Source organism: Drosophila santomea, chromosome X (genome assembly GCF_016746245.2).
Source record: "Drosophila santomea strain STO CAGO 1482 chromosome X, Prin_Dsan_1.1, whole genome shotgun sequence".
NCBI lineage: Eukaryota > Metazoa > Arthropoda > Insecta > Diptera > Drosophilidae > Drosophila > Drosophila santomea.
The window spans coordinates 6,919,337-6,944,745 of record NC_053021.2 but is presented as its reverse complement, the minus strand read 5'-3'; the positions used below and the strand labels follow the sequence as shown (position 1 = coordinate 6,944,745).

Here is a 25,409-nt window from a genome sequence, read left to right as displayed (position 1 = left end):
CCTAATCGGAAGCGGATGCTGGCAATTATTAATTGATTGATTGATTAATTGATTGGGGACTTTGATGACGGGCAAAACAATTAAAAATACTATACAAAATCGATAAATTCGTGCATGTTTTATTTGCTGGGCGGCAGAATCGAACTTACCGTACTAAATATATGGCTAGAAAAAAGTATTGCCTACTTATCGGATGAGTGTTGCGATCCCAGACATTCAACTTACAATGGTGTTTTTCTTTTTCATTTTTGATATAGAAAAAAATTATGGTTGTCCTTAACAAACAAATATCGTTAATCTTTAATTTTAATAAATTCATATGCGAAACACAAAAACACTGCGAATGAGTGATATTTTTGGTAAATATCGCTCATACGACATGTGTTTCATTTGCAATATTACGCATACGTTTTTGATAAATATCGCTCATACGACATGTGTTTCGTTTGCAATATTACGCATACGACACGTATTTTAGATAAATGATATGATTGTTGGTATTATTTTGTAAGTCGAAAATACCACAGCGCCCGCTATTGGTGGCGTTCCAAGCGATTTGTTCATAGGGGAAGCTTCCAGCTTATTTATTTTTGAGAATCTATTCTCAATTTACCACCGATGCGCCCTCTGTTGGTGGTTTCATTGGGAGTTTTACCGTATTAGTTGCGAACAAAATCTGGCAGATGTCGCTTTGCTGCGCAATCGTCCTGCAAGAGGATTCTCTTTCTACGGCTCTCGTTCTCGCTCTCGCTTTAAAGCCCGGCTAGCGATATTTCCAATGTTTACATTTTACCGACCTGATATCCAAGCGGTTGAGCTGTCGTTTCAACTTCGGGTGTGGGTCCTCGTGTCCTCGGCTCTCAGCTGCTGAGGCTGCTTTCACAGCCGCTGCTTTTGCCACAGTGGCTCCGTTATTTGTGCGTGCGCGTTGCCAATAAACGGGCAGCGGCTTCTGCTCAGCTCTCGTGTGATACAAAAATGTGGATTCCTGTGGATTCCGATTGATTGTTTACCGTTAGCCGTTTGCCAATTGGGCAGTGTGTGTTTTTTAAAATTTTAACCGGTATTTAAAATTCCTTTGTGCGACCATGTGTGTGTGTGTGTGAGACTGCTGGCCCCAAAATATAGGCAACAAAAGGTGTCAAAACGGTTAAACAGCCAGCTTCCTCTCGCTCTCACTCTCATTCTCTCTCTATCTGTGCGAGTATATTCCTCTGTAGCGCAATGTGTTTGTGTTATACACAGGACACAACTATGAATACAGCCCCAAAAAAAAAAAACCAACTCACACGTATACGGAAACGGGATTGGATACCGTAACTTGGCTTGCGCCCACGCACGACCACATTCACATCCTAAGCGGCAAGAGCGCACTCTCTCCAGCTCTTGCACTCTCTCTTGTAACCTTTCTCTCTGACTTGCACCGTGGGTGTTTTTGGTTTTACATCTCAAACAATTAGCGAAAACTATATTTTAGTGTCCAATTTTTTGTTAGTAATTAATCTATTTCAAAAAATATAATTACTATTTTTTCTTGTGTTTATAACAAATTGTTTGTTTTGTAATAAACTTGACAAGCGAATGCAACCCACTGTGCAGAGAGACAGTGTCCCTGTTTTTTTGGCTTTTTTTTTGGGTGAACTGAAATGATGTTGACTCAACGTGCCAGCAGCCAGGCAGGCGCTAACGGTAACAGCAACAACAACAACAAGTACAGCAACAACCTGACAACGAGACAACAACTGCGTTGTAGATGTGGAATTCGCAGCACTTAATAAGTGTATTTTCCACGCAAAATTACACAAATTGTGTGCAAAAATTAGATAGTGAAACTGAAAAAGCAGCACAGCTATTAAAACAAGTGCAAAAAGTGTGCTGATAACGGAATAAAAAGAAACCCGTAACCGTAACTCTTCTGAGCAAGCAAGAGACAAAAGAGAGCGAGAGCGTTGTAGAGAGTGAGTGAGAGGCAGTGGCAAAAAAATTCGTCATTCATTCACAAGTGCAATGTGGAAAACAACAACAGCAACAAATAGGGGCAAAAATAGAGCGGCTTAGGCAGAAAATAAAACAAATAACAAACATAACAAAACGAAAAAAAAGAAAAAATGAGTGAAGCGCGTGCTTAACCTAAAAGTGCAGGCCACTCACCCACACAATTACACACAATCAGGAACTTAAGCAGTCTAAGCATACACATACATACGTATATACATATATGTACCCTGCAGTTCCATTCATTACGTTTGCAGCAGTGAATCACCGCCTAGTATTCATCACGAACGCTCAATCGCCGCTCAGTTTGTATTTAAACTAGTAATAATGTTAAAATTTTACCCATGGTATTATTTGTACATCACAAATGTGGGGAAATCGCAGCGACGAATTGTGGAACTGCAGGGTACATTTGTGTCGACTCCTAGACTCAAATTCATGCTCTTTGATTTCCGCTTCCGCTATTCGCAGACAACAACAACAATCGAAATAACAACAACAATCGAAATAACAACAACAATCGAAATAACAACAACAACAATGCATAGTTCCTGCTGAGTAGCTTTTTTGTATAATCGAATGTGTGTCCCTTTGTGTATTTGAATGAGACGTAAGGTAATCCAAGATGAAAGCCAATCAAGCAATAACAACAGCTACCGCAACAACAACTAATCACTGCCACCTACGAACAATAAGTTAACAACAATAACAACAACCGCAGCACAGAAGATAAGAAAGACCATAAAGAGCGAAAGGAAAAGCAGAAAACGAAGATGAGTGGCAAACAGGAAACTAGAAAATGTCCCAACCCTCGTAGCTAGCTGAAATTTCCCAATAGGAAAATGAATAACCAAAACAACTGATAAATATATTAAGAAACAACATCAGAGGAACTACCAATATAAAAACAAATAATAAGAACTTCACATGAAATCGACCCATAGGTAAATAAAACTATTTACATCAACGGGGGAATAATCAACTATCAAAAACTGCCAAGAATATTCAACAACAACGATAATTTACACCATCTAACAACAAAAGTTTACTAAACCGATCAAAAATCCCAATAAAATTGTTCCACTTTGAAAGAAACCACTATCTTACAACAAACCTATTAAATAGAAAAAAACTATAACAACGAAAGGGTTAACAACTTGCTGTTTTGAAAGTAAACATCAAAAACTTCCTAGCAATAGCTAAAACTTTTCAAAAAAAACATGTGGTTTTTGAACAATCTATATAAATTAACCAAGATTTAAAAAAAATGTGCTTGCCAATATCAACAACATTAAATCTTTAGGATTAATACAGATTAAGGGTAAACACCAACTAAACTCGCACAAAAGTTAAACTAACGTAACGCTTTAGCAACAACAATTTTTACATATAAATGCATTTAAAACAATGTTGTGGATTACGCAAATAAATTTATCTTAGACATACGGCTTCCACAAACTTAAAGCATTAATAATAAAACTAAATAATTGCTAATCATTTCACATTAAATCACATATTTACAACAATTAATGTATTGAACAAAGATTAAGTTATACCCATACAAAATTTGTCATTCATTGTGCAAATGATATTATATAATTCAACAAGTAGTAGCAACAAAATTTTAAAAACAACAAATTTGGATCGGTACATAAATAAAAAGAAAAACACCAACGAGAGACATTCAACAAGAACTTACAACAAAAACGCGCACCAATTCTCAACAATGAACCAACAAAGATCCAACGCATTTGGCATTAACTTAAAAAAAGCTCTTATATCTTAACTTAACTACAAATACTTAACTATTTAAAAACAAAAAAATATATATTAAAAACTATTTGCGGGGGAAAACGAAACGAGTAATGGGAACTGTAATAAGCTAACAAAGAAATTCAACAACCACTTTCAACAACATACCCCTCACCGACTAACTTCATCGATTGCACCGCGCGGAATCTAGCGGATTCTTCAAGATGGAGCGCATGTGGCGAAAAGTAAACCACAGTTTGCGCAACACCAGCAAGTCGCAAGCACAGCAAGCAGCAGGTGGCGATGGAATCATCGGTGGCGCCGCCACAGGAGCCACTGCAGCCACGCCTCAATCCACTGATACGATTAGTTCGGCTGGCGGTTTCGGCGATGGTCAGCTGGTGGTCGCTGTCCAAGGATTGGCCGCCAGTGGGGGCAGCAATGCCACCGGAAGACGCCTGGCCAGCAGCGGCGGTGGTGGCGGATGTAACAAATCCCTCAGCCAACATGTCCTGCAAACACGTACCGCTTCCTCGGAACGCCGCAGGCGACGCCGGCGCAAGAGTCGTCCGCGACGTGGCGGTGGCATGGGAGTCACCAGTTGCGTCGGTGATCCTGGCGGCGACAACATGTCGTAAGTTGAAATTGCCTACTAAACATTTGCAATTTAAGAGAGAGGCGGGCTTAATTTTGTTTTATTATTTGCATCCTTCCACTGAGGTGTTCAAAAGTATGTCACGATGTGCATATTTGAAATCCGGATTCCGGCTACCGGCTTCCGGAAGTTCGATGAATCAATGCCGCAAGACAATATGCTCTTTGGGGCGCCACTTGAAGCGCATTCAAAACTGTAGAGATTTCTCGAGCACCCCTTTTCATGGTGGTTTTCTTTATGTTCAATGTTCTCGTTCTCACCAGACAATGCCATTCAATGTTGAGTAGTGGGCTTGGTGTTCCTGGCGGCGACTCTAACGAGGCCTTGACTTGCTTTCCATTGCAGTTCCTCGGGCGGCTTTTATACCCTGAAAGAGCACCAGCACTATCGTCCCAGTCACCATCATGGCGGTGGCGTCTCTGTTGGCGGTGGCGGTGGCTCATCCCGTCGTCTGTTTGCCACTTCGGCGCCCAGCGGCACCGTGATGATGTATCCAAATCCCCAGCGCACCACGGCACTAGCACCAACTGGAGGATCTGGATTCGGGCAGGCAACCACTGCGGGCGGAGGCGGAGGAGGAGGAGGAGGAGGAGCTGGCGGTGGTGCGACTGGATCCGGAACTGGAGGACATCCGGACATCTCGCTGAGGCAGCGGGCGGTGGCCAAGTTGCGCATGTTCAACTTCCATCTCAACTGGGATCTGCACATGACGCACTGCAAGCCCTGCGGGTGAGTAGCACTTCTACACTTAAGAAAAAATATCTCAATTAAAAAGCAATTCACACTACAAACAGAATAGTTAGATAAAAAGAGAAGCACTACTTATATTATTACACACAAATTTAAGATACCTTACAAAAGTTTATGAAATATGTAAATAATTTTTGTTTTTGCCGATTTTTCTGAGTGCAGCGCACAACTGGAGTTGCAACTGGAGCTCCAGTGCGTTGGAGTGCCCAAGTGGCTGCCACTTGAGTCTGCTCCAGTGGCTTGTGCTTTTGTTTGCCGCATAGTTTTCACCGGGTTGCCTACTATTTTTTTTATTTTTCTTATTATTATTTTTTTTTATCGTATTTTTATGTCCTCTGTTCGCTCGGTCTTTTCCTTGTTTCTTAAACCTTTTTACCCCATTTTCAACCGCCCACTCAGAGTTTTTCATTTGTTTGTTGCTGTTGTGGTTGTGGTTAAGTTGGGGGCGTTGGAGTTTTTGGTTGCAACTCCGAGTTTTCAGTTTGCAGCATTTTTGAGCCACTGAAGTGGCCGCGGGCGTTGAACGAACCCAAATGCAAAGTGGGTCGCCGTTCCATTGGGCGCTGAGCTTAACTTTTTGAGGCTTTAAGCCAACAACATCACATCAGACATCGCGCATACATAATAAGGTAAATGGAGCACAGTTTTCTTTACCGCCGAATGTGTGAAATTTTAATGAAGCGCCAGCTAACGAGCTCCAATGTGAACCGCCCACCATGCGGTTGGCACAGTATTATTCTTTTTTTTTTTTTTTTATATATTTTTTCCTCTTTTTTTGATGGTTAATGTGGAGGGATGGGGGGTGTCAGCAGAGAAATCAAGTTGGTGGCGCCCGAACAGGGACTTAATTGAGAGGTTTAAAAGCAATTAAGTTTTGCGTAGAATTAAATATATTTATAAATAAGAAACCATAATATGTATTTAATTACTTGATACTTTTAGCATACCCTTTAGCTTTCGGATATATATTTAAACTAAATCCCAATCTAAACTTTATTACAGTCCGCGTTTGAGTGGCAGTGGTGGCAACATAATCACCCGCAGGCTGTGCCGCAATCGTCGGCGGGAGGACAACGAACTGTACCGCTCCAACAGCTTCAAGTTCGAGCGATTCGAGCGCAAGGAGTGCCTGGAGGAGTTGTCCAACACGTTGCAGAAGCAGGTGAGTCATGACCAACATAAATATTCCTATATATAGTATATAGTATATGGGGTAGTATATGTAAGTATTGGGGAAACCAATCGAACCACCACATGTTGCACATGCCGCATCATCAATTTATGCGCATAGATTACAGCTAATTGCAGAGTCCGATGGAAAGGCTGCTTCGTCAACAGCGTCGGCCACACTAATTAGTGGGGCCGCCATTCGCCGCAGGTGGTGGCGAGACTGATCAAAAGGATGTGGACACACTTGCATAAAGATAAATGGGTGGCTCGCTTGTCTAATGACACTAATAATGGTGGTGGGGGATGCAAAGTCTCAGGTGGCTTGCGTTTGCTATTAGAAGAAAGTTCAGTCTCCTCCTGCAGCTCCGAAATCCATCATTGAATGAGCAGGAGGGGGGAAGGGGGAGGAGAATCTAATTAATGGCGCGCAACAAATTGAATTTTAATTGGGCGTCGAATTTGATTTGGCAGCCGAAAACACTCCGGCCACAGCCGATAACAAAGTTAAATTGAAATTGAAACTGGCGGCTGCGAAGCAGAATGCTGCAAATGCGGCAGGACTCCGGGCCAAGCTTAATGAATATTTAAACATAATTAAAGTCACTGCCTAATAAGGCTCTCCAACAGGGAAAAAATAAAAGTGAAACTGAAAGGCGCCAGCAGGTGGACACTTTTAAGTCGATTAACTAAATTATTTCTGGAAAATAAAGTCCAGAGGCGCAAAATTATAGGGCACAGACTTGATATTTTATTGATGCAATACTTATATTGTTATTAATGAATGAAGTAGTGCATTTCTTGAACTTGTCGCCTGCAAATATATAGTTCTATGTTGTTGCGATTTTATATATTGTAACAGAACTTTACAGACGCATTTTAGGGCATTTAAGGCGTTTCAGCCGGAACTTAGCCGTAGGCTACTCAGTCTCCACCTCAAGTGGAAGTCCAGAGTCTGGCCTAAAACTCAATCTCAAATCCCACCTCAACCTCAGGCTGACTAATGCGATTTCTCGTTTGGGGAACTTCAACTTTGTTTTATTTTTTAGCACGCCTGCGGGCAAGTTGCTCCGACTGTGGGTTAAATGGGTGCTGTTGGATGGGTGGGTGGATTGGTTGGGTGGATTGGTTGGGTGGTTTGGTTGGGTGGTTGCTTCGTTGGATGTTTGGCTTAGTACTCCATCAAGAACGCGGCTAAGTGACAGGCAACCATTTATCAGCCGGCAAACGTTGTCTAAGTACGCTGCGGTCTCTGTCTGCAGAGCACTTCAAATCGCTTCTACCTCGCTGCCTCATCATCGCTCCCATCCTCCCATGAATCCTCCAATGCATCCACCCATCCATCCACCTATCCATCCATCCATCCATCTATTCTGGTAGTGGCTCCTCCGGCTCCTGCGAGCTTCTACAACTGTCAGCTGTCCGATTCGATAAGCTGCGTGGACAGTGAACGTAATACCCCTGACGAAACCGAATCCCAATCCAAAAAGGCGGAAGTCCAATCCAAAACTTTGCCTCACCTGCCGCCGTTCGCTTGATAAATAAATAAGCAGGACAAGTTGGTTGGCAAACGTGTTTTGAAATTGTTGAATTGCTAATACCCTTACAAATCATTGAAATTGTTGCTCTTAAGGATTTCCAATTTATATATTTACTATTGAGCTTTCTATTTTCCAAATTTCCTGTTTATAGTACTTAAAAAATAACAGATTTTCATTTAGTACTTGTAATGTTACATTTAAGTTTGCTCGCACTATCAATGTTTCTGTATGAAAGCGAAAATTCCCGATTAATGCCAGTGTACTCGAACTCGCCATTCCACTACTGCGGCTTCCGGATTTTGATGGATTTATCAGGTGTGCGGCAGACGGATCCGGCAATCCGTTGGCGTGGGACTCGGATTCATTCACCCCCAGGCGCCCAGTGACATCGCTCCCAAGTTAGGGGGCACTCTCAGTAATCAGAAATCGGAGTAGAAGTTGAAGTTGGAGCTCCCTCGATATTTCCCATTTACCCCGACCCAAAAAAAATCAACCCAACCACTTGTGGCTGTCCTTGTCAATTTGATTTTCCCTAATATGAGTGGAACAACCGAGTAATGCAAAAAGTAAAAATGAAATATAACGGGGACGGTAAACAAATGGCATTTGCAAATGTTGTTGGCACTTTAAGTAACTAGTTCAGTCCAATCGAAAAAATAAACTTTCAAATTGCTTCCATAATCGAGCGCACACACCTCATTTCAACATTTCAGTTGGCTTGGGGGAATTAAATTTGACTTTGATTGAACTTTATTCAAATTCGATTGACCTAAAATGGATGGGAATCTGTTTATCAATTTGTAAGAAATTGAAATAATGTTTTTTGTTGGTTCAAGGATCAAAAATGGTTGTAATCCAGCAAGTCATTTAAAGTTATATAAATGTGCACAGTTTAATTAGGTTTTTCTATAACTTCTTCAGTAAACAGACACAATATTTGATAATTTCAAGGATTTGCCATACAATTCAATTTAATTGAATACCCTTTTTTTACTGAGCCTTACTAATGTTTTTTTTTACAACTTACAGAGTGCCCAATCATTTTTTATTCGCATAATTCCTGGTTTATTTTCAATTTTCGACTGATGCCTGGCACTTGCTCATTTCAATTTCTGCGCCATTTGAGGACCTTCATTTGTCAATGTTCACCTTTGACATTCTGCCCCACCCCACTTCCGCCCACTTTCTCCTTCGTCCTTTCGCCAGGCTCCAGTTACCATCATGGGCACCACAATGACCCGACGACAGGCTTTCCCTTCCATTGTCCCGGATAATTTCCATCATCTAATGCGTTATCTTGGGCCAGCAAGTGCCTAATATTCTTTATTTTTTTTTTTGGTTTGGGGGGTAAAATTTCCCGCCCACGCATTATTTTTGATGGCACAATTTTGAGCATTAGGAGGGTAGCTGGATGCTGGTGAAAAGCCCCCTCCCCCCGAACTTCGTGCTCAGTGATCTGTGTGCGCTGGCAATCATTAGCCTCAATGTCCTGTCCGCTTTGCGCTTTATTCATGCAACAATTGTTGATTGCCACCCCTCGGAAAAGCAGCCAGAATCAAGCAAACACCCATCCACCCAACCACCCATCGTTTGTTGCGTGTGAATTATTGTTGGTAATAACGTGGAATTGCCTTGTCAGTCAGCAATCTGCAAGAAATGAAGCCTTCACTTGCTACCTAAAACTCAAGTATTAAGTTAAGTAGCTGGGGAGTACGAAAGTACGAGTGTTCCACCACCATCATCACATCACAAAAATAGTTCCATAAAAGGCGCAATAAAACGAGTTAATTTCCGAGTCAAGTTCCCCGAAAACTTGCTACAACTTCAAGGAGCTTACTCTATTTCTCCTACAAATTTAATCAAACACACACGGGTGGCACATGGGTGGCAGCCAAAAGGGGGACTATAAAGGAGGTGAATGGGGAGCATTCTCAACCCAGTTGGCGCTCTAAATAATTCATGTCGGCAACATTCGTTCTGGGCTCGCTTTCTAGCTTGGAGAGTTTTCTGCAACATTTTCCAACTTGTTGTAATACATTCAAATGAGTCTGGAAAGAGGTTGCAAAAAGGGGGGGTTACATGGAGTGGTGGAGGGGGGCAGGGCAGAAAGGTGGCACGAATGGGGGAGAAATGGGCTGAGTTCGGTGGCAAAGTGGGTGGGGACTACTGTCCAACCAACGCGCATGAGAAAAATCACACGTGCAAGTGAGAAATATTAAACAAAAATAAGCAATTTAAAAAGGTTATGAGAAAAGGAGTAACTTTTAAGTGTCTTATAAAAATACCCCCTAACTTATTCTAAATTGTATCTTATAAAAAAAATTACCCTTTAACTAATTCTAAATTTTATCTTATAACAATACCCTTTAATTATTCTAAATTGTATCTTATAAAAATAGCCTTTAACTTATTCTAAATTTTATCTTATAAAAATACCCTTTAACTTATTCTAAATTTTATCTTATAAAAATACCCTTTAATTATTCTAAATTGTATCTTATAAAAATACCCTTTAACTAATTCTAAATTTTATCTTATAAAAATACCCTTTAACTTATTATAAATTGTATCTTATAAAAATACCATTTAACTAATTATAAATTTTATCTTATAAAAATATCCTTTAACTAATTATAAATTTTATCTTATAAAAATATCCTTTAACTTATTCTAAATTTTATTTATCAATTATAGCAGCGTTCTTTTATTTTATTTACATTTGCGTGGCGCGTTTACTTTTAGGCTTGCATTGTAGATCAATTTCCCACAAGTTTCTCCAACAAAATTTGATACAATTTCCTTTGAAAGTAGGTTTCTTATTTCATTAATTTGGCCCCTACTTGGTTTTGGCCACATTTTGTGGAAGCCACGGCGTCATGCCGCTGACTTGAGTGTGCCCCATTCACTTGACTCTTTTGTTCACGCCACCCGCCGCATAATTTGGCGCACTAAATTTATGTGCGCAATTGTGCCGAGTTGTGTGAAACGCCCCAAAACACCAGCAGGATGTGATGTGGTGTCCAATGCTCCCCAATGATCCACATCCCCATCCTCCATTGCAGCAATCGGAATGTAGTATTACATGGCACTGCCTTTGTGCTGCACTGCGCGAAATAAAGCAATGCTGCTTTACAAATTCAATAAGTATTTCTAGACAGAGTTGAGTACTTAGCTAAATACTCGTTTCTTTAAGCTACTATTGAAATAATGCAGCAAGTAAGTCTTGTAAGTTTTTTGCCGTGTACAACTGCTCACTTTCGTCCTTTCGGAGGTCCTGCGTGGAATTCTCCATTTGTCGCCGGTCTACAGTTACATGTATCCCGTGGATACGGATACTGTCGCTGCACCTTCTTTATCCTGCGATCCTGCGAGGGGTCCTTTGTGTGTTATTATTCAAAATCCAGTCAATAATGCGAAACGCGATGCTAATTTATTACACCAAATACGCAACAAGATGCTCCACGCTTTTTATGCAGCGAAATTTTATATTTTTTTTTACTTGGAAGTTACAATTACGACCAGGGAATACGGCTAGCAGTTAACGCACACATATGCAAATTGTGCATATGTCTTGGTGATATAGGGATATAGGGATATATATGTATGTGTATCCTTGGGATTGTGAGTGCGCTGTCTGGTTTTCAATTTTATCCCTTTTATTGGCTCTGCATTTGTTCCAGCTGCTTAAAATTCATACGCAAATACTTGGTAAAAGTTTGGGGGGACTAAAAAAAACAGTAGCGGGGTAGAGGGGGGGGGCTGGTTAAGCAGATTGCAAAGGGGGCTCAAATTGTTCCTTTTGGGTCCATAAAGTCCCCCGTCAACCAGCTGCCAAAAGTTTCCTCGACGCTTTGTGCAAATTAGTTTATTGGAATTTCTTGTTTTTTTTTTCTTCTTTTTTTTATATTTTATTTCGCTTCGATTTATTTCCTCTCGAAACGAATTGGAAAAAGGGGGCGGCAAATTTGTGGGTGGAAAATCGAGGTGGCATGTGCGTAGAGATTTATAGTTTCCTCGAAGCAATTGTGCATTTTACATGGCTTTCAGTTGTTACACCAGCTACCAGTTTTATTAAATTACTTATTTTTGTTTTCAGAGAATGCTTTTTAACATTTGTTATTAAAGCATTTTTCATATGGTTTTATGTGTTAGGTAAATCCTAATTTTGTAAATGACTCGCAGAGTTGTGAATTTATTCATAAAAGCTGGAAATTAACCTAATTTTTATACAGAAAAAATGGTTAAACAGAAAAATTGTTAAACAGAAAAGGTTGATATGTGTAAAATGTGCAAGAGAATGCACATATGCGACATTTTGCGATATTTTTTAATGCCAAACGGAGTTCACTCTTTTTTTTCACCCGTAAGAACTAAAGGCCACTTTATTTTCGCCCATAACTTGCTAAATTTATAATATTACGTGTTACACACTGTGGGAGCTCCAAAAAGAGGGGGGAAAACTGGGGGCCAACACACACAGACTATTAAAATTTTAATGAAAATGATGTCCGTTGGGACGGGTAACAACGTTCTCGCATTGCCAATGAAGATGACTCACCCGAGTCGGAAAAGCTGGGGGAAAAGCGGGGGAAAAGCTTTTGGCTAAGGCTAAGTAATGTAACTGCCAAAAGGGGGATGGGGGATGGAAAAGCGTGGAAAATGTGCGTGCAACTGCCATATCAATATCAACACACACACACATGGCGCAGCACATCCATTCCAAACACACAGGTGGATTAACATTGAAATTGACTGACACAAACGCAAGGTTCGCTTTTCTCAATTTTCTCCACGGGTCGAATTTGCACGCAATTATAAGCCAGGTGTAGCCAAATTAATTTGCAGCTCTCAGTTAAAGCTCAGCTATGTTCAAGCTTTAATTTGATGTTTTTATTTCAAGCGGAATATGTATTTTTAAGGCAAATGCCACAACTATAACTAGCATTTTATCAATAATATGTTTAATATGTAACTTGCACTTTGGACATATCTTTAATATCTTTTTAATATTAACGAGTGTAGAGGGCTTTTATAAAATATATAATATTAACAGTTTGTAGTATATATGTTATTATTTATATAAAGAATACGTGAAAGTGCCTACAAATATTTATTTGCATTTGCATTGGGTAATTTTCTTAAATGTTTGCCATGTGCCATTTTGTGTGATTTTCTTCTGGCATTAAAACTGTGTGTTTGCCCCTGGCAGATGTCAGTACACCCGTTGCCGTCCCCACCCCATCTCCACACCCCTCCCAACGCCGACGCCCCTGAACTGTGAAAACCCCCCTCAACCCCCCTTAAGGGTTGCTTCATGCCCGGTAACTTGATTTTTTGCTCGCGGCACAGCGCCAAATCCGTTTAAATTTATGGCGTGTCATTGTTTTGGCATAAAATTAAGTGAGTTCGTTTTTCGTGGGTGGGGGAAGTGGGTGTGGAGGTGGAGGTGGTGGAAATGTAGTTAAACATGCACAGACATGCATGCAAATGATTGCAGTTGTCACCCCCCTGCAACCCCGCCAAAGGAAGGACCTCCGAAAATAGAAGACCCAGTTCACATGTTAATGAAATTCAATAAGCGCTGCCTACTTTCGGGCGCTTTCGCAGCGATGCCTGTTCATAATGGCCGCTCCTTATGCACTGGCAAAAAATTCAAGTGAGTTACATAGGGGTATTTCAAAAATATACTATGGCGTTTTTCATTGCGAAAGATATTCGGATTTAAGGAAACTATCATTCTTGGAGATAACCACATTGTCAATACCTGAATACTAATAGTAAATAATAATTTCGTTGAGTGTAGCCCCCCAGCTAGAATCTCCTCTGTTCACTAGACATCCCATTTGTGCACATCCCCCCCTCGCATCGCCAGCAATTGTTCATCTTCCCAAGCGAGGCCGCAACATGGAAAATAATTTATAAAATTCATAAGCGCCTTTAATTTATGGGAACATCCTTTTCCCCTCCCCCTCCCTTGCCAACAGCCCCCTTTCCTGGGAATTCCCCCGCTGCCCCCGCAGCAATTCAGTGTAATTTTAATTAATGCTAAAACGGAATGCGAATGCTAAGCGACCAAGAGACGGTTAGAAAAAGAGAACAAAAAGAAAGGAAAAAGAAAAAAAAAGAAAGAAAAAAGAAAGATGAAGACACAAGACATGAATGGCTTGGGAAAAATCATCGAAAACAATTCCGAAAAAAGGACAGAGAAGAAAGTTCAGAGACAATGCGAGAAGGAAATTTGACAGTAAAGTGGAGAATGGGCGGAAAAACAAGGGAAAAGCGGTGGGAAAATCGTGTGGCAGCATTAACATTTGAAAAGCCTGCGGGTTTTTCCTCTATCCATCTTTTGAGATCTTGTATATAATGCTAGAAGATTCGTTTGCACTCAAATTATAAATACCAATCATATTAACTGTTTATATGCATATACATAAATGAATGATTTTGTTATTACTTAAAGCTAATTAAATTAAATTTCTTTAATTTGTAACTCTTTTAACTAAAAACCTCATTATCTTTCCCCATTAAAGTTTCGCCACCTTTCCTTAACTCAAAGCTGCAACTTGCAGACACAAAATAAACAGAGCCTCAGACGTTGGCAAAAGTTGGCTTTACTTATGATTAATGCCAGGCGACAATGGCCAAAAAGTTTACTCTTTTTTTTTTTTGTTTTTTTGTTTGCCAAAAGGGCGCAAAAAAGTTTGTAACGTGGCAAAAGCAGGGATTTAGCCTGTTTTTTGATTGCGGACCTCAAATGCTTAACTGCATATTAATTCAAGGGTCTCTGTGTTTTTGTATTGAGCACTTACTATACTTCGCTTTTTGGCCAAAAGTCAAAGTCCACAAAAACCAAACAAAAGAAATGCAAACAGCAAAGAGGCGTGGCAGTGTGTTCTTTTGGCAGCCTTTTTGTGGGCGGGGCACAGAAGTTGTTCACTTAAATTAGCTACAAAGGCGGTTACTCGATTATCGTAGTCTTTCGCCATGGTTTCTGTATAAAGCAGTATATAAATTAATGCTGGTTAGCCAGTTTAATGGGAATTGAAGGACATCTGTTGTAATTGCTGGCATATTTAATTTTAAATAAGTGCTCTTCAGTTTTTTTTTTTTCGAAAATTACCTAAAGCGGCTTCTATTTATTGAAATTTACAGTATTAAAAGCAGTTTACTGGGTGTTCTGTCCATCCCATTGATTATATCACTTAGTAGTGCCTGCGCTGGCGATATCCTGGTGGCAGATAGCGAGTGGCAGGAGCAGGAGCAGGAGCAGGGACATGCGATGAGGCCGATCCGCGGTAGCCAGATCCTCCGGCGCCATAAGAGCTGCGACTGAGATTATACAAGGTTTAATAAAGGTTTCTTATAAAGTGGTTTGGTATCCTACCCAGCTGGAGCAGCGGGCACCGCGGGAGAAACGGGCAGATGGGCACCTTCGGCATGGAATCCGTTCTTATCAGCCGTATAGTTCACCGTGTACTGCTTGCCATCGTCGCCAGTGTATGAGTAGGATCCCTGGACACCCAGCGATCCGTGGGGCCATCCGCCGCGGAACTCACCGGTCTCATCGCGGTGAATGCCATTGCCAGTGTCAAAACTGCGAATGTATAGGGTATCGTTAGTTCATAACTTCATCACTGACTGCTGGATGTTGGTGGAAATTTAAGGTTTCCTACCCGAAGTTGTAGTTGCCATTGGCGTCGCTGTTATAATCGCTCCTCACGATGGGAATTTGGGGCTGTTGCTGACGCTGGAAACTGGAGGCGCCGCCAAATGAATGTCCTGCGCCAGGACGAGCGTGTCCTTGGCCACTGACACCGTGGTAGTGCAGCTGACTCGCCTGCGGAGTGGGCAAATACCGCTGGCTAAGACGACCGGCCCAAATGGCCGATGAAAAGCCGAATAGCACAAGGGCAACGGTCAACAGAGGTCGCATCATTTTCGCGCTTTTAAACCACAAATCACAGAACACACAAGGCACTTGCAAAAAAAAAAACAAAGAAAGAAATAAAATGATATATCGTTGGATTATGGAGGCGGATTCTCGATCTGGGGAACGCTCGAACGGCAACTGCTGGTGAATCCGCTGGAGCGATTTGGTTTTATAGCCCCTCCATCAAACACTCACACTTCGACAAACATTCCATGCTCGGTTTTAATTGTTTTCTGTTCAACTTCTTTTTGCCTCTTTTTTTTTTAGCCAATTTTTTTCTTTGCTGAGATTTTTCGTTGTTGTTGTTTTGTTTGCTGTGGCCGTTTAATTAGCCAAAGGCAGACGCGGCCAGCAAACAATTTTTGGAATAGTTTTTCAAACCCCTCAAGGCCCGCCCTCTTTCCTAATTTTTTTTTTTGTTTTCGGGTTTCTTCTTGTTTTTGTGTGTGGTGGGTGAGGTTTTTGGCCTGCAACCCGCTGAGTGGTGCATTTTGGTAGTACATGCCACTTGGCACTTGGTCAAAATGCTGCGGCTAAGCTAATTTTGGCTACAACGAAGCAATGGTTTCAACCTTTTTCGGGGGTTGGCTCTCATATCAGTAGCTAATATTATTCTGCAAAAGTTTTTATGCAGACAAAAAAACTTATTTGAAAACTTATTTGTATAAAGAAGTGGTTTTTTTTAATAGTTACAAATAGTAAGCATAAGGTGATTTGCATTAGTTGTGTAAGTCCAATTTATTTATTTGGGCCTTAAGCAGATCCATGCTTTTAATCTGATTAAAGTGATCTCTGATCTAAGCGCCTGTCTGCTATTAAAGATAGAACCATAAACCCAAAAAAGCGATAAATGCAAAGAGAAGAAGAACACTTTTGCGGAGTTCCGGTTCGCGATTCGCTGGCTCGAGTGCTTTTGCTTTGGGGCTATCCAAAAACCAAAAATGCCCTCACTCGAGGGCCATTACAACAAAAGTCGCCGCTCGATTCTAGCAAAACAACTCGAGGGGCATCAAAGTCGGCGTTGATGATGATGATAATGAAGTTGATTGGGATCAGTGGATGTTAACGAACAAATGATGATGGGTAAGAGGCACAGACGATGAAGATTCAATCCATGATGATGTTGGCGAAAACGGTAGCAAAAGTTTGACGAAAAATTCCTCAATGGATTTGTGAATTCTAATCACAATTAATAGGTGTTGAAACAGCAGGTTACCATGGATGGTTCCAGAGTTCAGGGCTGATGATCCATGCCGAAATTCTGTGGAACTTAATTGGGTTTTACACCCTGATTATTCTTCTTTGATTTTGAAATCGAAGAATATATTAACTATCTATATAAGATAAAAGCAAAAAATATTAACGACAAGAAGGCTGGGTACATTTCAATCATTATTATTGTGCTAAACTATGAAATATAACAAATGGGTGTGAAAACAGTGGGGGATCCTGAATGGGTTGGTAAGTTCAAGGTTAGCCACTCATCGTGTACAACTTTCAGCTGAGTCAGTTAAGTTTTACTTTCCTCATTTATTCCCATCAAATTTTCACACAACAATAAACCCATTCAAGTGGGATTAATGTCTAAAAATACTTTTGCACCATCATCCTAACTTAATAGTGGATTGCAGTTGAACCCGAAAAACCGAGTTAAAAATACAAAATAAAACAGGTTATCGAGTGGCTTATTATGTTTGTTAGGATTTCCCAACGCAGAACATACAACAAATTGAAGTCTGACCATATCCGCAATTATGATGATAATCGCGTCAAATTTGTTATTGTTTGAGGTGTTTAATAATGATAAATAATAAACACAGCCAACGCCGCGAAACGCCATTAATTAATAATAATAAATGATGAACTAATCAAATAAAAGCGTGAAAAGTGAAGCTGCGACGTTAATGATGCTTGAGGCGCAAGATCATTCATTAGCTTGACTCGCGTCGGTTGATTTGAGTGTGGAGTAGTAGTAGTGTGGAGTGCAGCCACTCTGAAAGCGAAGTACAGTCACATCCGCAGCGAAGTGCAGCCACACTAAAAGCAATGTACATAAACACCAATTGAACGCTTCGCTGGCGCCAAAAAGTGCATAATGCACAGTTAGCCGCGACACTCGCTAATGGCTCCTCATTATGTTCCATTAGCGGTGACTGTACCTTGTCCACCTTGTCCATCCTGCTCCATCGCCTTCCCCATCTCTCTCTGTCGTTCAGCTGCTACCTCTGCAACTCGGCGATGGCTCATAATTTATGCAGCTTGGCAAAGTATTCGTGTAAGACGTTAGGGCTTAGACGCTTAAGCGGATGTAATGCCAGTCGCAAATGAACTTGTAATTTACAATGCATCTGACAACTGACAACTGACAGGTGACTGTACCCAGGTAGTCGATACTTGTACTCGTTTTTCGCAGCACTTGGCTGGACTTAATCTGTGGCTTAAATCCAACTTGGTTATCTTTGATGATGTTGCAAGGGATTGGCTAATTGCGGTTATGCTTCGTATCGCTTGGAGTTAAGTTTGCAGAGTTTGCAGATGCATAACATTATTTTAAAGTGCTTAAAATGTTGGGTGCCCTTTTTTTACAGTACATCTTAACTAATATGAATGTGCTTTGGTTTATCCCCCCGAAGTTCACTCGGCTGTGGCTAATTGAATCATGAATGGAACTGAATTGCAATGTGTTCATTTTATCAAAGTTTCCATTTTCCGGGACATTCAAGTAATCGCCTTAAAGAAACGAAGTGGTTGGAGTTGCGGAGTGAATGTAAACATTTGCCTAGGCCAAGAGCCTGTTTCACTTCCATCGTTCCCCGCAGGATTCTCGATGTCGTCGTGATAAGAACTTCAGTGACGTCGAAAAGGGGGTTGGGAATGGCCTGTCATCGCTCTTATCGCGTTTTTATACCCGTTACTCGTAGAGTAAAAGGGTATACTAGACTTGTTGAAAAGTATGTAACAGGCAGAAGCAAGCGTTACCGATTATATAAAGTATATATATTCTTGATCGGAATCAATAGCGGTGTCGATCTGGCCATTCGTACTTCCAATAGCTGAGTAATGGGTATCAGATAGTCAGGGAACTCGACCATAGCGTTCTTTCTTGTTTTTCTTCTCTCTTCGTTCACATCGACTTGTTATTTCCGTTTATGATTTTTCCTTTGAACTTTTCTTTCCTTTGTCGTGCAAGAAAATGTCAAATTCAGCTATTTGTTTAATTGAAAATAAAGAACTGGCGCTGCAAGCCTTAATACTGGGCGTGTCCAATTGTTGTGTGTCATTAATTTAAATTAGAGCTTGAAGCCCAATTCCATCCCACATCGATTTGCTACTTCACTGGATACGTTTAATGGGGATGGAGTTGAAAGTCGGTAGATTGTTTGTTCGGCAAGATAAAGTTAACTCGTGGGGGGAACTGTAGAAGTCCTTCTGCTGAATCACTGAAATTCTGGGATTACAAATTCTATTGCTATATAACGTGCTTCCTAAGACATAAGAAGTTGCTTAAATTTTCCGCAAAATTAAATGTATTTTCGACACCTTCTGTGCAACTTCTGTTTGATTTATGAAATGGCACATGAAAATGAGTTATATTCACGAATATCATCATCTATTTGCTTTCTTTCCCCTCTTCTCTTTGGATTTCCTTCATTCCGTTGCCAAATGTAAGTTTAACTTTCTGCTTATCGCCCTTAGCCTGGCAACAATAACAATTTGTTGCTAATGCACATTGCTGTTTACTTAACCCACAAATATATACAAACAGAAACCACCACCCCGCACCTTTTCATATATGTATGTATGTAGCTAACCCCCCACCAAAGTTGACTTCCCCGTCCATGAATGGCTGTGGGAACATGAGCTAAACTACTCATTAAGCCAACTTTGGCGTTTCTCCATATGAAACTCAAGCGATTTGTCCACAGTTCAGGGGGAAAAGGCGGAGTCAGGGGCGGAGTCGGTTCAGGGGGCGGGGTTGAGCTTATCCCCAGTGCTGTGTTTGATTAAGCAATTCCAGGCGGAAATTAAATGGACACGCAAAACAAACTGTGAGCTGGAAAAGCTGCTCCCAGGATCATCACTACCAGTAAACAAAAAAAAAAAAGTTACCGAAAAGGGTCATTCTGAGGGAAAAATGGGGGAGATGCAGGACGTTGGGCAGCTCTGTGACCCCCATGGGTTCGTCTCTATCAAACTTAACTGAGCAGCGCTCAAGTGAGAAGATTAAATCGCCATAAATATTAACTACAGTTGCTTTCCCATTTCAAATGGGTGGTGGTGGGTTGGTCCATGGCTCCATCGAAAGGTAAGACAATTCGAAAGCGTTCGCCTTGATTTAGCACCGGAAAGCACGCACACCACGTGCCACCAGTTCAAGTCCCCTGGATGGACGCCCCCCACCCACCTACCCCCACCCATTTACCCAACTCCGTGCCTGCCCGCGGGCAAGTGTACAAATCAAATGATTTATTGGACCACGGTCAGTTGTTGTGGCAAATGCGAATTTGGAGCATCTCGCGTGAAAGGGCCACCGAATAATTGAAACGTACGTCTGTCAGTTCGAAAAAACCCCCCAAAAACAAAAGCAAAAAACCATGTTTCAAGTTGAGGGATCCTTTGGGCGGGGAGGCATCCACCTGGTGCGGAAAATTCGTTTTGAGGCGTCTGCTAATTGGTGGCGGGGTCAAAGGTGGTGTGGGAATGCCTCGTGGCTCGTGATGAATTGCAAGACTCGGTTTCTAGGGTACGTATTCTCATTCTCTCTCAGCATTTTCCAGAAAACTGCGTCTTTATTAAACACTGTTACATGGAATTATAAAAGCTTCATAAATGATGTATGCTGTAATATGATTCTGCATTTGTGCAACGTAATTACGTCCATTTCAAATTATCATTTGTTATTCTTATAGTTTAATTACGATTAAATTTTTAAAATGCGAATTAAATTCAAATTATTTGGCAGATAGGGACTGTAAAATTTCAAGTATATTATTTATTATTCTAGTTTGGCTATAATGAAGATTCAAATGTTTAATAAATTTTAATTGTGTTTACAATTTTTTTTTACAACTGCTTTAGAGTTTAATGCGAGTCATTAGGCAATAAAGCTGATGCATAATCAGATTTCAACTGATTTCAAGCATCCATCTAAGGCATCCTCTTCCCCGTACTTCACCCCCCTCCTTTGGCCCAGCTGGCATTCAGGAATCATCCCCATTTTCAGTTAGTTAATTGCCAATATTACACAAGTGCCACATCCAGAGTTGCCGCGCTCAATAGTATGCTATGCGAGTTGCTCATCCAATACTTCGTTTTTGCTCGGCTCAGCTCGGCTTTCTTCGTTTCGATGCGGTCTCTCAAGCGCTTTCTCTCTCTCTCTCTCTGATTTTTTGGGCACAGTCGTTGTGGTAAGTCAGTGGTCATAACATTTGTGTTGATACATATGTCAACAGTCATAAATCTAAAGTAATACAAATAAAATAAAAGTAGTTGAAACAACGTAAAACAAAAACCAGTATTATATAATCAAAAATATGAAATTAATATTACAATAATAATGAAGAAAAAGGTTTTGGGGGAATTCGACTGTATAACAGCATATTTATTTCCGGATTGGTGAAAAAACACTTTTCGTCCTCACTGTGTGAGTTGCCTTTGCAGCGTTGCCACTATGCGCAGAATCCAAAAACCGGCAACGCAGGGTGACAGCGCTCATCTCTGTTGTTGTGCTTTCGGGCCTTCTCTCGAATCCTTTCCGTCCTTACTCGTCCTTCCGCTGGCATTTCGTTCGCTCTGTTGTGGGTGCCGCCGCACGTGCCGTATCCGCATCCGTATGCTTGTTGTTATACCCGGCACCCGTGGATTTCGAGGGTATGTAGTACTCGAACTACGTATATTTGATAAAATAGATAATGTTAATAGTAATAAAGTAAACTATATAAAATAAACTAATAAAGTTTAAAAATGACCATATTTTAAATTGCACTTCCAAAACAATTATAATAACATAATATATTAAACATATAAAATAGGTAGGGAGTAAGTGTTTATATCTTGCAGTTATTATTTTATTTTGCAGCTAGAGTGTCGTATTCGTCCCTTTGCGAGTAACGGGTACTTTCCAGATTGAGACACCCGCTTTAAACTTTCTTACTTGTTTTGCATGCTCTCCGGTGCTCTCACTCTTTCATTCCCTTTCGCTCGCGAGGGTTGTTACCTCTACGAGAATGAGAGAGAGGACGTGTTGTGGGGGAGTGGGAGAAAGGATGGGAGAGCGGCGAGGCGACTTGGCGGCTGTCGATGGAAGTGTCGTTAGTTCAGCATCAGACTTTGCATCGCACGCAACTGCACGCAAGTAACGCGGGCGTCGCTGTCACGTCGCCGCCGACGGCCCAATAACATCTAAAAACGAACAAACCTACAGTGACTAAAAGTTAGGCGAACATTTTCTAATACGCAAAGAACCAAAAGAAGAACAATTCGCGAACAGTGACTTGAAACTGCAAATTGTTGTTACACATTTTTTCTAAATATTTTGTTGTTGTGAGTGAGCAAAACTTTCAGTGTAAAGTCAAAAACACAAACACACAGCCGCCACACATATCAGTGAAAACGAGGAAAGTGTGCTAGAGGTGAGTGATGTTCTAGGGAATTTTTTATTGAAACAATGAGTTTTGTTTCCGCAACAAGGTGTTTAATTTACGCTTATTGATGGGCGTAATTTGAGAAGATGGTTAAAGGCGCAAAACAACAAGAAATTAATAATAATAAGAGGGCAAACACAAACACAAACAAACATGTGCGCAAGTCAACGTCGTAACATTGCGAAATTGATTTTTCATCTGCTTGCGGTACTTTTCGCTCTTACCACGCGAGAGAGCAAGAGCGAGAGAGCGGGAAAAGGAGAGTAAATGAGAGCGGGAGAGAGTGCTGCCAAACTGTCTGGCAGTCAACCTGTCATGCCAACAACAAAAGCAGCTAGAACAAAAACAAAAACACATACAGCGCCTAATCAAAGCAGCGCGTTTTGGCAGCGACTTTTGCCGCTGCTTTCGTCATGACCTTCATGACTCATCGTTTTGGGGAAAGGCCCCTACATTCTTTCAGCCCAAGCCCCCCCTCTCCCATTCGCCACACACTCTGGCCCTCTCGTTCTCTCTCTCTTTGCAGCTCCTTGCGGTTTTTGCTCCAATTTGCTGGCCTGCGAATTTAATTAAATTGTCTTTACATATTAGCCGGATCAAATTGGAGCGCCTGTAATTTATAGTTGACCCATTGTGTTCATTAATTTTACCTCCGCATTTCCTACTGTTTATTTTTTCTTTTTTCCTGCCACTTGGCCACACCTTTGTCCTGTTTTGCTTTTTATACGTATAAAAACTCTCGTTATGACAGTTGAGCATTTACTTTTGGGTCTTCAAATTGCGTAGCATACTTTCAGGAAGGCTCTATGTTTTTGTAATTAATTGCTTAATACAGTTTGGTAAGGATGAAAATTTCCATTAAAATTGTTTTTAAATTTAGCCAAAAGCCGTTTTTCCGAATTGCCGTCATAAAATAATCAGGTTTTTTTCCATAACTTTTAAAATAATTGTCTGAATATGGAATGTCATACCTCGTTGAGTTCGTAATTAAATTTCTAATAAAACTGTGTTTTAAAAAAAAAATTCTATTTCTTTCACATTTTTTGATAATTTTGATGATGTTACCCCTTAAAAAAATGTAAAAATTTGGCCAAAAAATATTTTGACAATGTCCGTCCAAAAGTGATTTGGATGGTTAGTATTGGTAATTAGGAGTAAAAAACTGTAATTCTTTTACCTTTCTGACCATTTTTAGCCGAGTTATTCCGAAAATACCAATCGTAAATATTGCATTTTTTTAACATGAAAACCTTTTAATAAAATGCCTACTTAATAGCTCAAAAAGTTTTTAAATATGCTTTACGAAAGTTTAAAAAACTTTCTGTGCTTAAATTCATTTTATTTTAGTTCGCGTATTTTAATTCCCAAAACTTTCGTTCATTTCAAGCGAGTTGCGCTCAAATGTTTTTCATTTGAACAGTTATATGCCCGAGGCCAAAAGGAGCGAAAAGTCGGCGGTACTGGCGATGGTGTCAAGTTTTAAGCCTTTTAATGAGCCTCGAGGTCGCCCGTCAAACTTAATGAAAAAGCTCGAAAAAAATATGCAAATAAATTTTCCAAAAATAGCTGGGAACTGCGGAAAAGTTTCTCCGTAACGGAGGCGTTGCTGGGTTGGCTCTAGATCCCCTTTCATTTTCGACTGTGGGTTTGGATGTCAATCCCCCAAAATAGAGTTCGCAACCCAACACAAAAAAAAGGAGGAAAATGTAATCAGAGGGCAAGAAGTCCAATTTTTTTCTGTTGTCACGTTTTTTCTTTTTTCTGGTCAGACGTAATATTAACAAATGGCTTGGCCATCAATTTGAGGCTTATTTAATGTTCAACAACTGCCCAAAAAGGCAACTGTCGCATTTCCTATGCCAGCCACTGTCAAATTATATAATCCCACTGAAAAGTACGTGTTTCTTGAGAATTTTCTGCATATAAGGACATGAATAATAAATTACATGTAATAATAGGAGGGGTTAGAGAGGTACAAGTGGGTGTTTCATGAAGTGATTTTCCGCAATTTTCATGCAGACGTCTGCGGCACGAGATAAAAAACATTTTAGGCCCAGTCTATTGTTGTCGAAAAGGGGGAGGTTGATATACGAATAATGCGGGATGGGGGCTAAGAGATGAAAATACTCAACAAAAGAAGCAACAGAACAGTCAGAAGCCGCTTAGCAGAAAAGCTTGGACGTGGGACTCCATTGCTTACTTCGCATACTTATACTCACTCTCTGTTCAAAAATTCCCCCATATCTTCTAACTACACACAGAAAAAGTATGATCGATTATCCGTTAAATTGCAATATGCAAGTTTTTTTAAATCTTAAGCTTAAGCTTAAGCTATCAAAAACTTATTGCTGGTCACAGACTCCCACGCTATGTAGTATTTCGCTTATGCTTAAAATTCATAACTGCGTTAAATGGATTTTTTTTGTGTGTATTACTGCCTTTTTCATAGACAGACGTCGCACTTTGGCGCTAATGATTAATGGCTGTCGTTGTCCTGGAAGTCTAGCTGCTGTCCTCGCCTCCGGCTTGAAAATGCAAAACTCTCGGAGTTTCAAATGGCCCTACCTTCCCCTTACCACCTCACCACCATGATTTTCCACCCGCTTTTCCGCACTTGTCGATTGCAGCTGTTGCAAATCTCAGCAGTCAGTGTTGATAAATGCAAGCGGAGCGTGTTGTGTTGACATTTGTCATGGGTCTTAAGTAACCAGCTTATCGGTTCTCAATCTTAAGGTGTTGTGCCCTCCTAGCTTCCTTCAGCTACCCAGTCACTCAACCACCCATCTACGCAGTTACCTTTCACTTTTGCCACCTTTTCCTGTGTGCTTGTTGTTGCTTTTGAACTCCCTACTCCGCACGGAAGCTAGTGTTGTAAACTGCTTTGTAAGTGTCTGCCATTCATTTGGGTTCATTAGTGGCATTTGCCACATGACAGCGTTAGAGTGGAAAAGTTGCGTTCCAGTTGCGATAAACCA

The 25,409-nt window shown here is 40.7% G+C and overlaps 2 protein-coding genes across 2 annotated transcripts in view; one reads left to right on the top strand and one right to left on the bottom strand.

Annotated features, from left to right (window-relative positions):
- The first annotated feature begins 3,876 nt into the window (after positions 1-3,876).
- LOC120457139 overlaps positions 3,877-25,409 on the top strand; it is a 47,928-nt gene continuing 26,395 nt past the window's right edge. Inside the window, exons 1-3 of the mRNA XM_039644395.2 lie at positions 3,877-4,381; positions 4,748-5,131; positions 6,155-6,314. Coding sequence (XP_039500329.1) covers positions 3,972-4,381; positions 4,748-5,131; positions 6,155-6,314 — 954 coding nt within the window. The 5' untranslated portion in view covers positions 3,877-3,971. The remainder of the gene's footprint in view (positions 4,382-4,747; positions 5,132-6,154; positions 6,315-25,409) is intronic.
- LOC120457155 (endocuticle structural glycoprotein SgAbd-8) lies at positions 15,037-15,852 on the bottom strand. Its single transcript, XM_039644428.1, has 3 exons — positions 15,534-15,852; positions 15,245-15,454; positions 15,037-15,189 (listed from the first exon to the last, which is right to left on the bottom strand). The coding sequence occupies exons 1-3, from the start codon at positions 15,794-15,796 to the stop codon at positions 15,063-15,065; spliced, it is 600 nt and encodes a 199-aa protein (XP_039500362.1). The 5' UTR covers positions 15,797-15,852; the 3' UTR covers positions 15,037-15,062.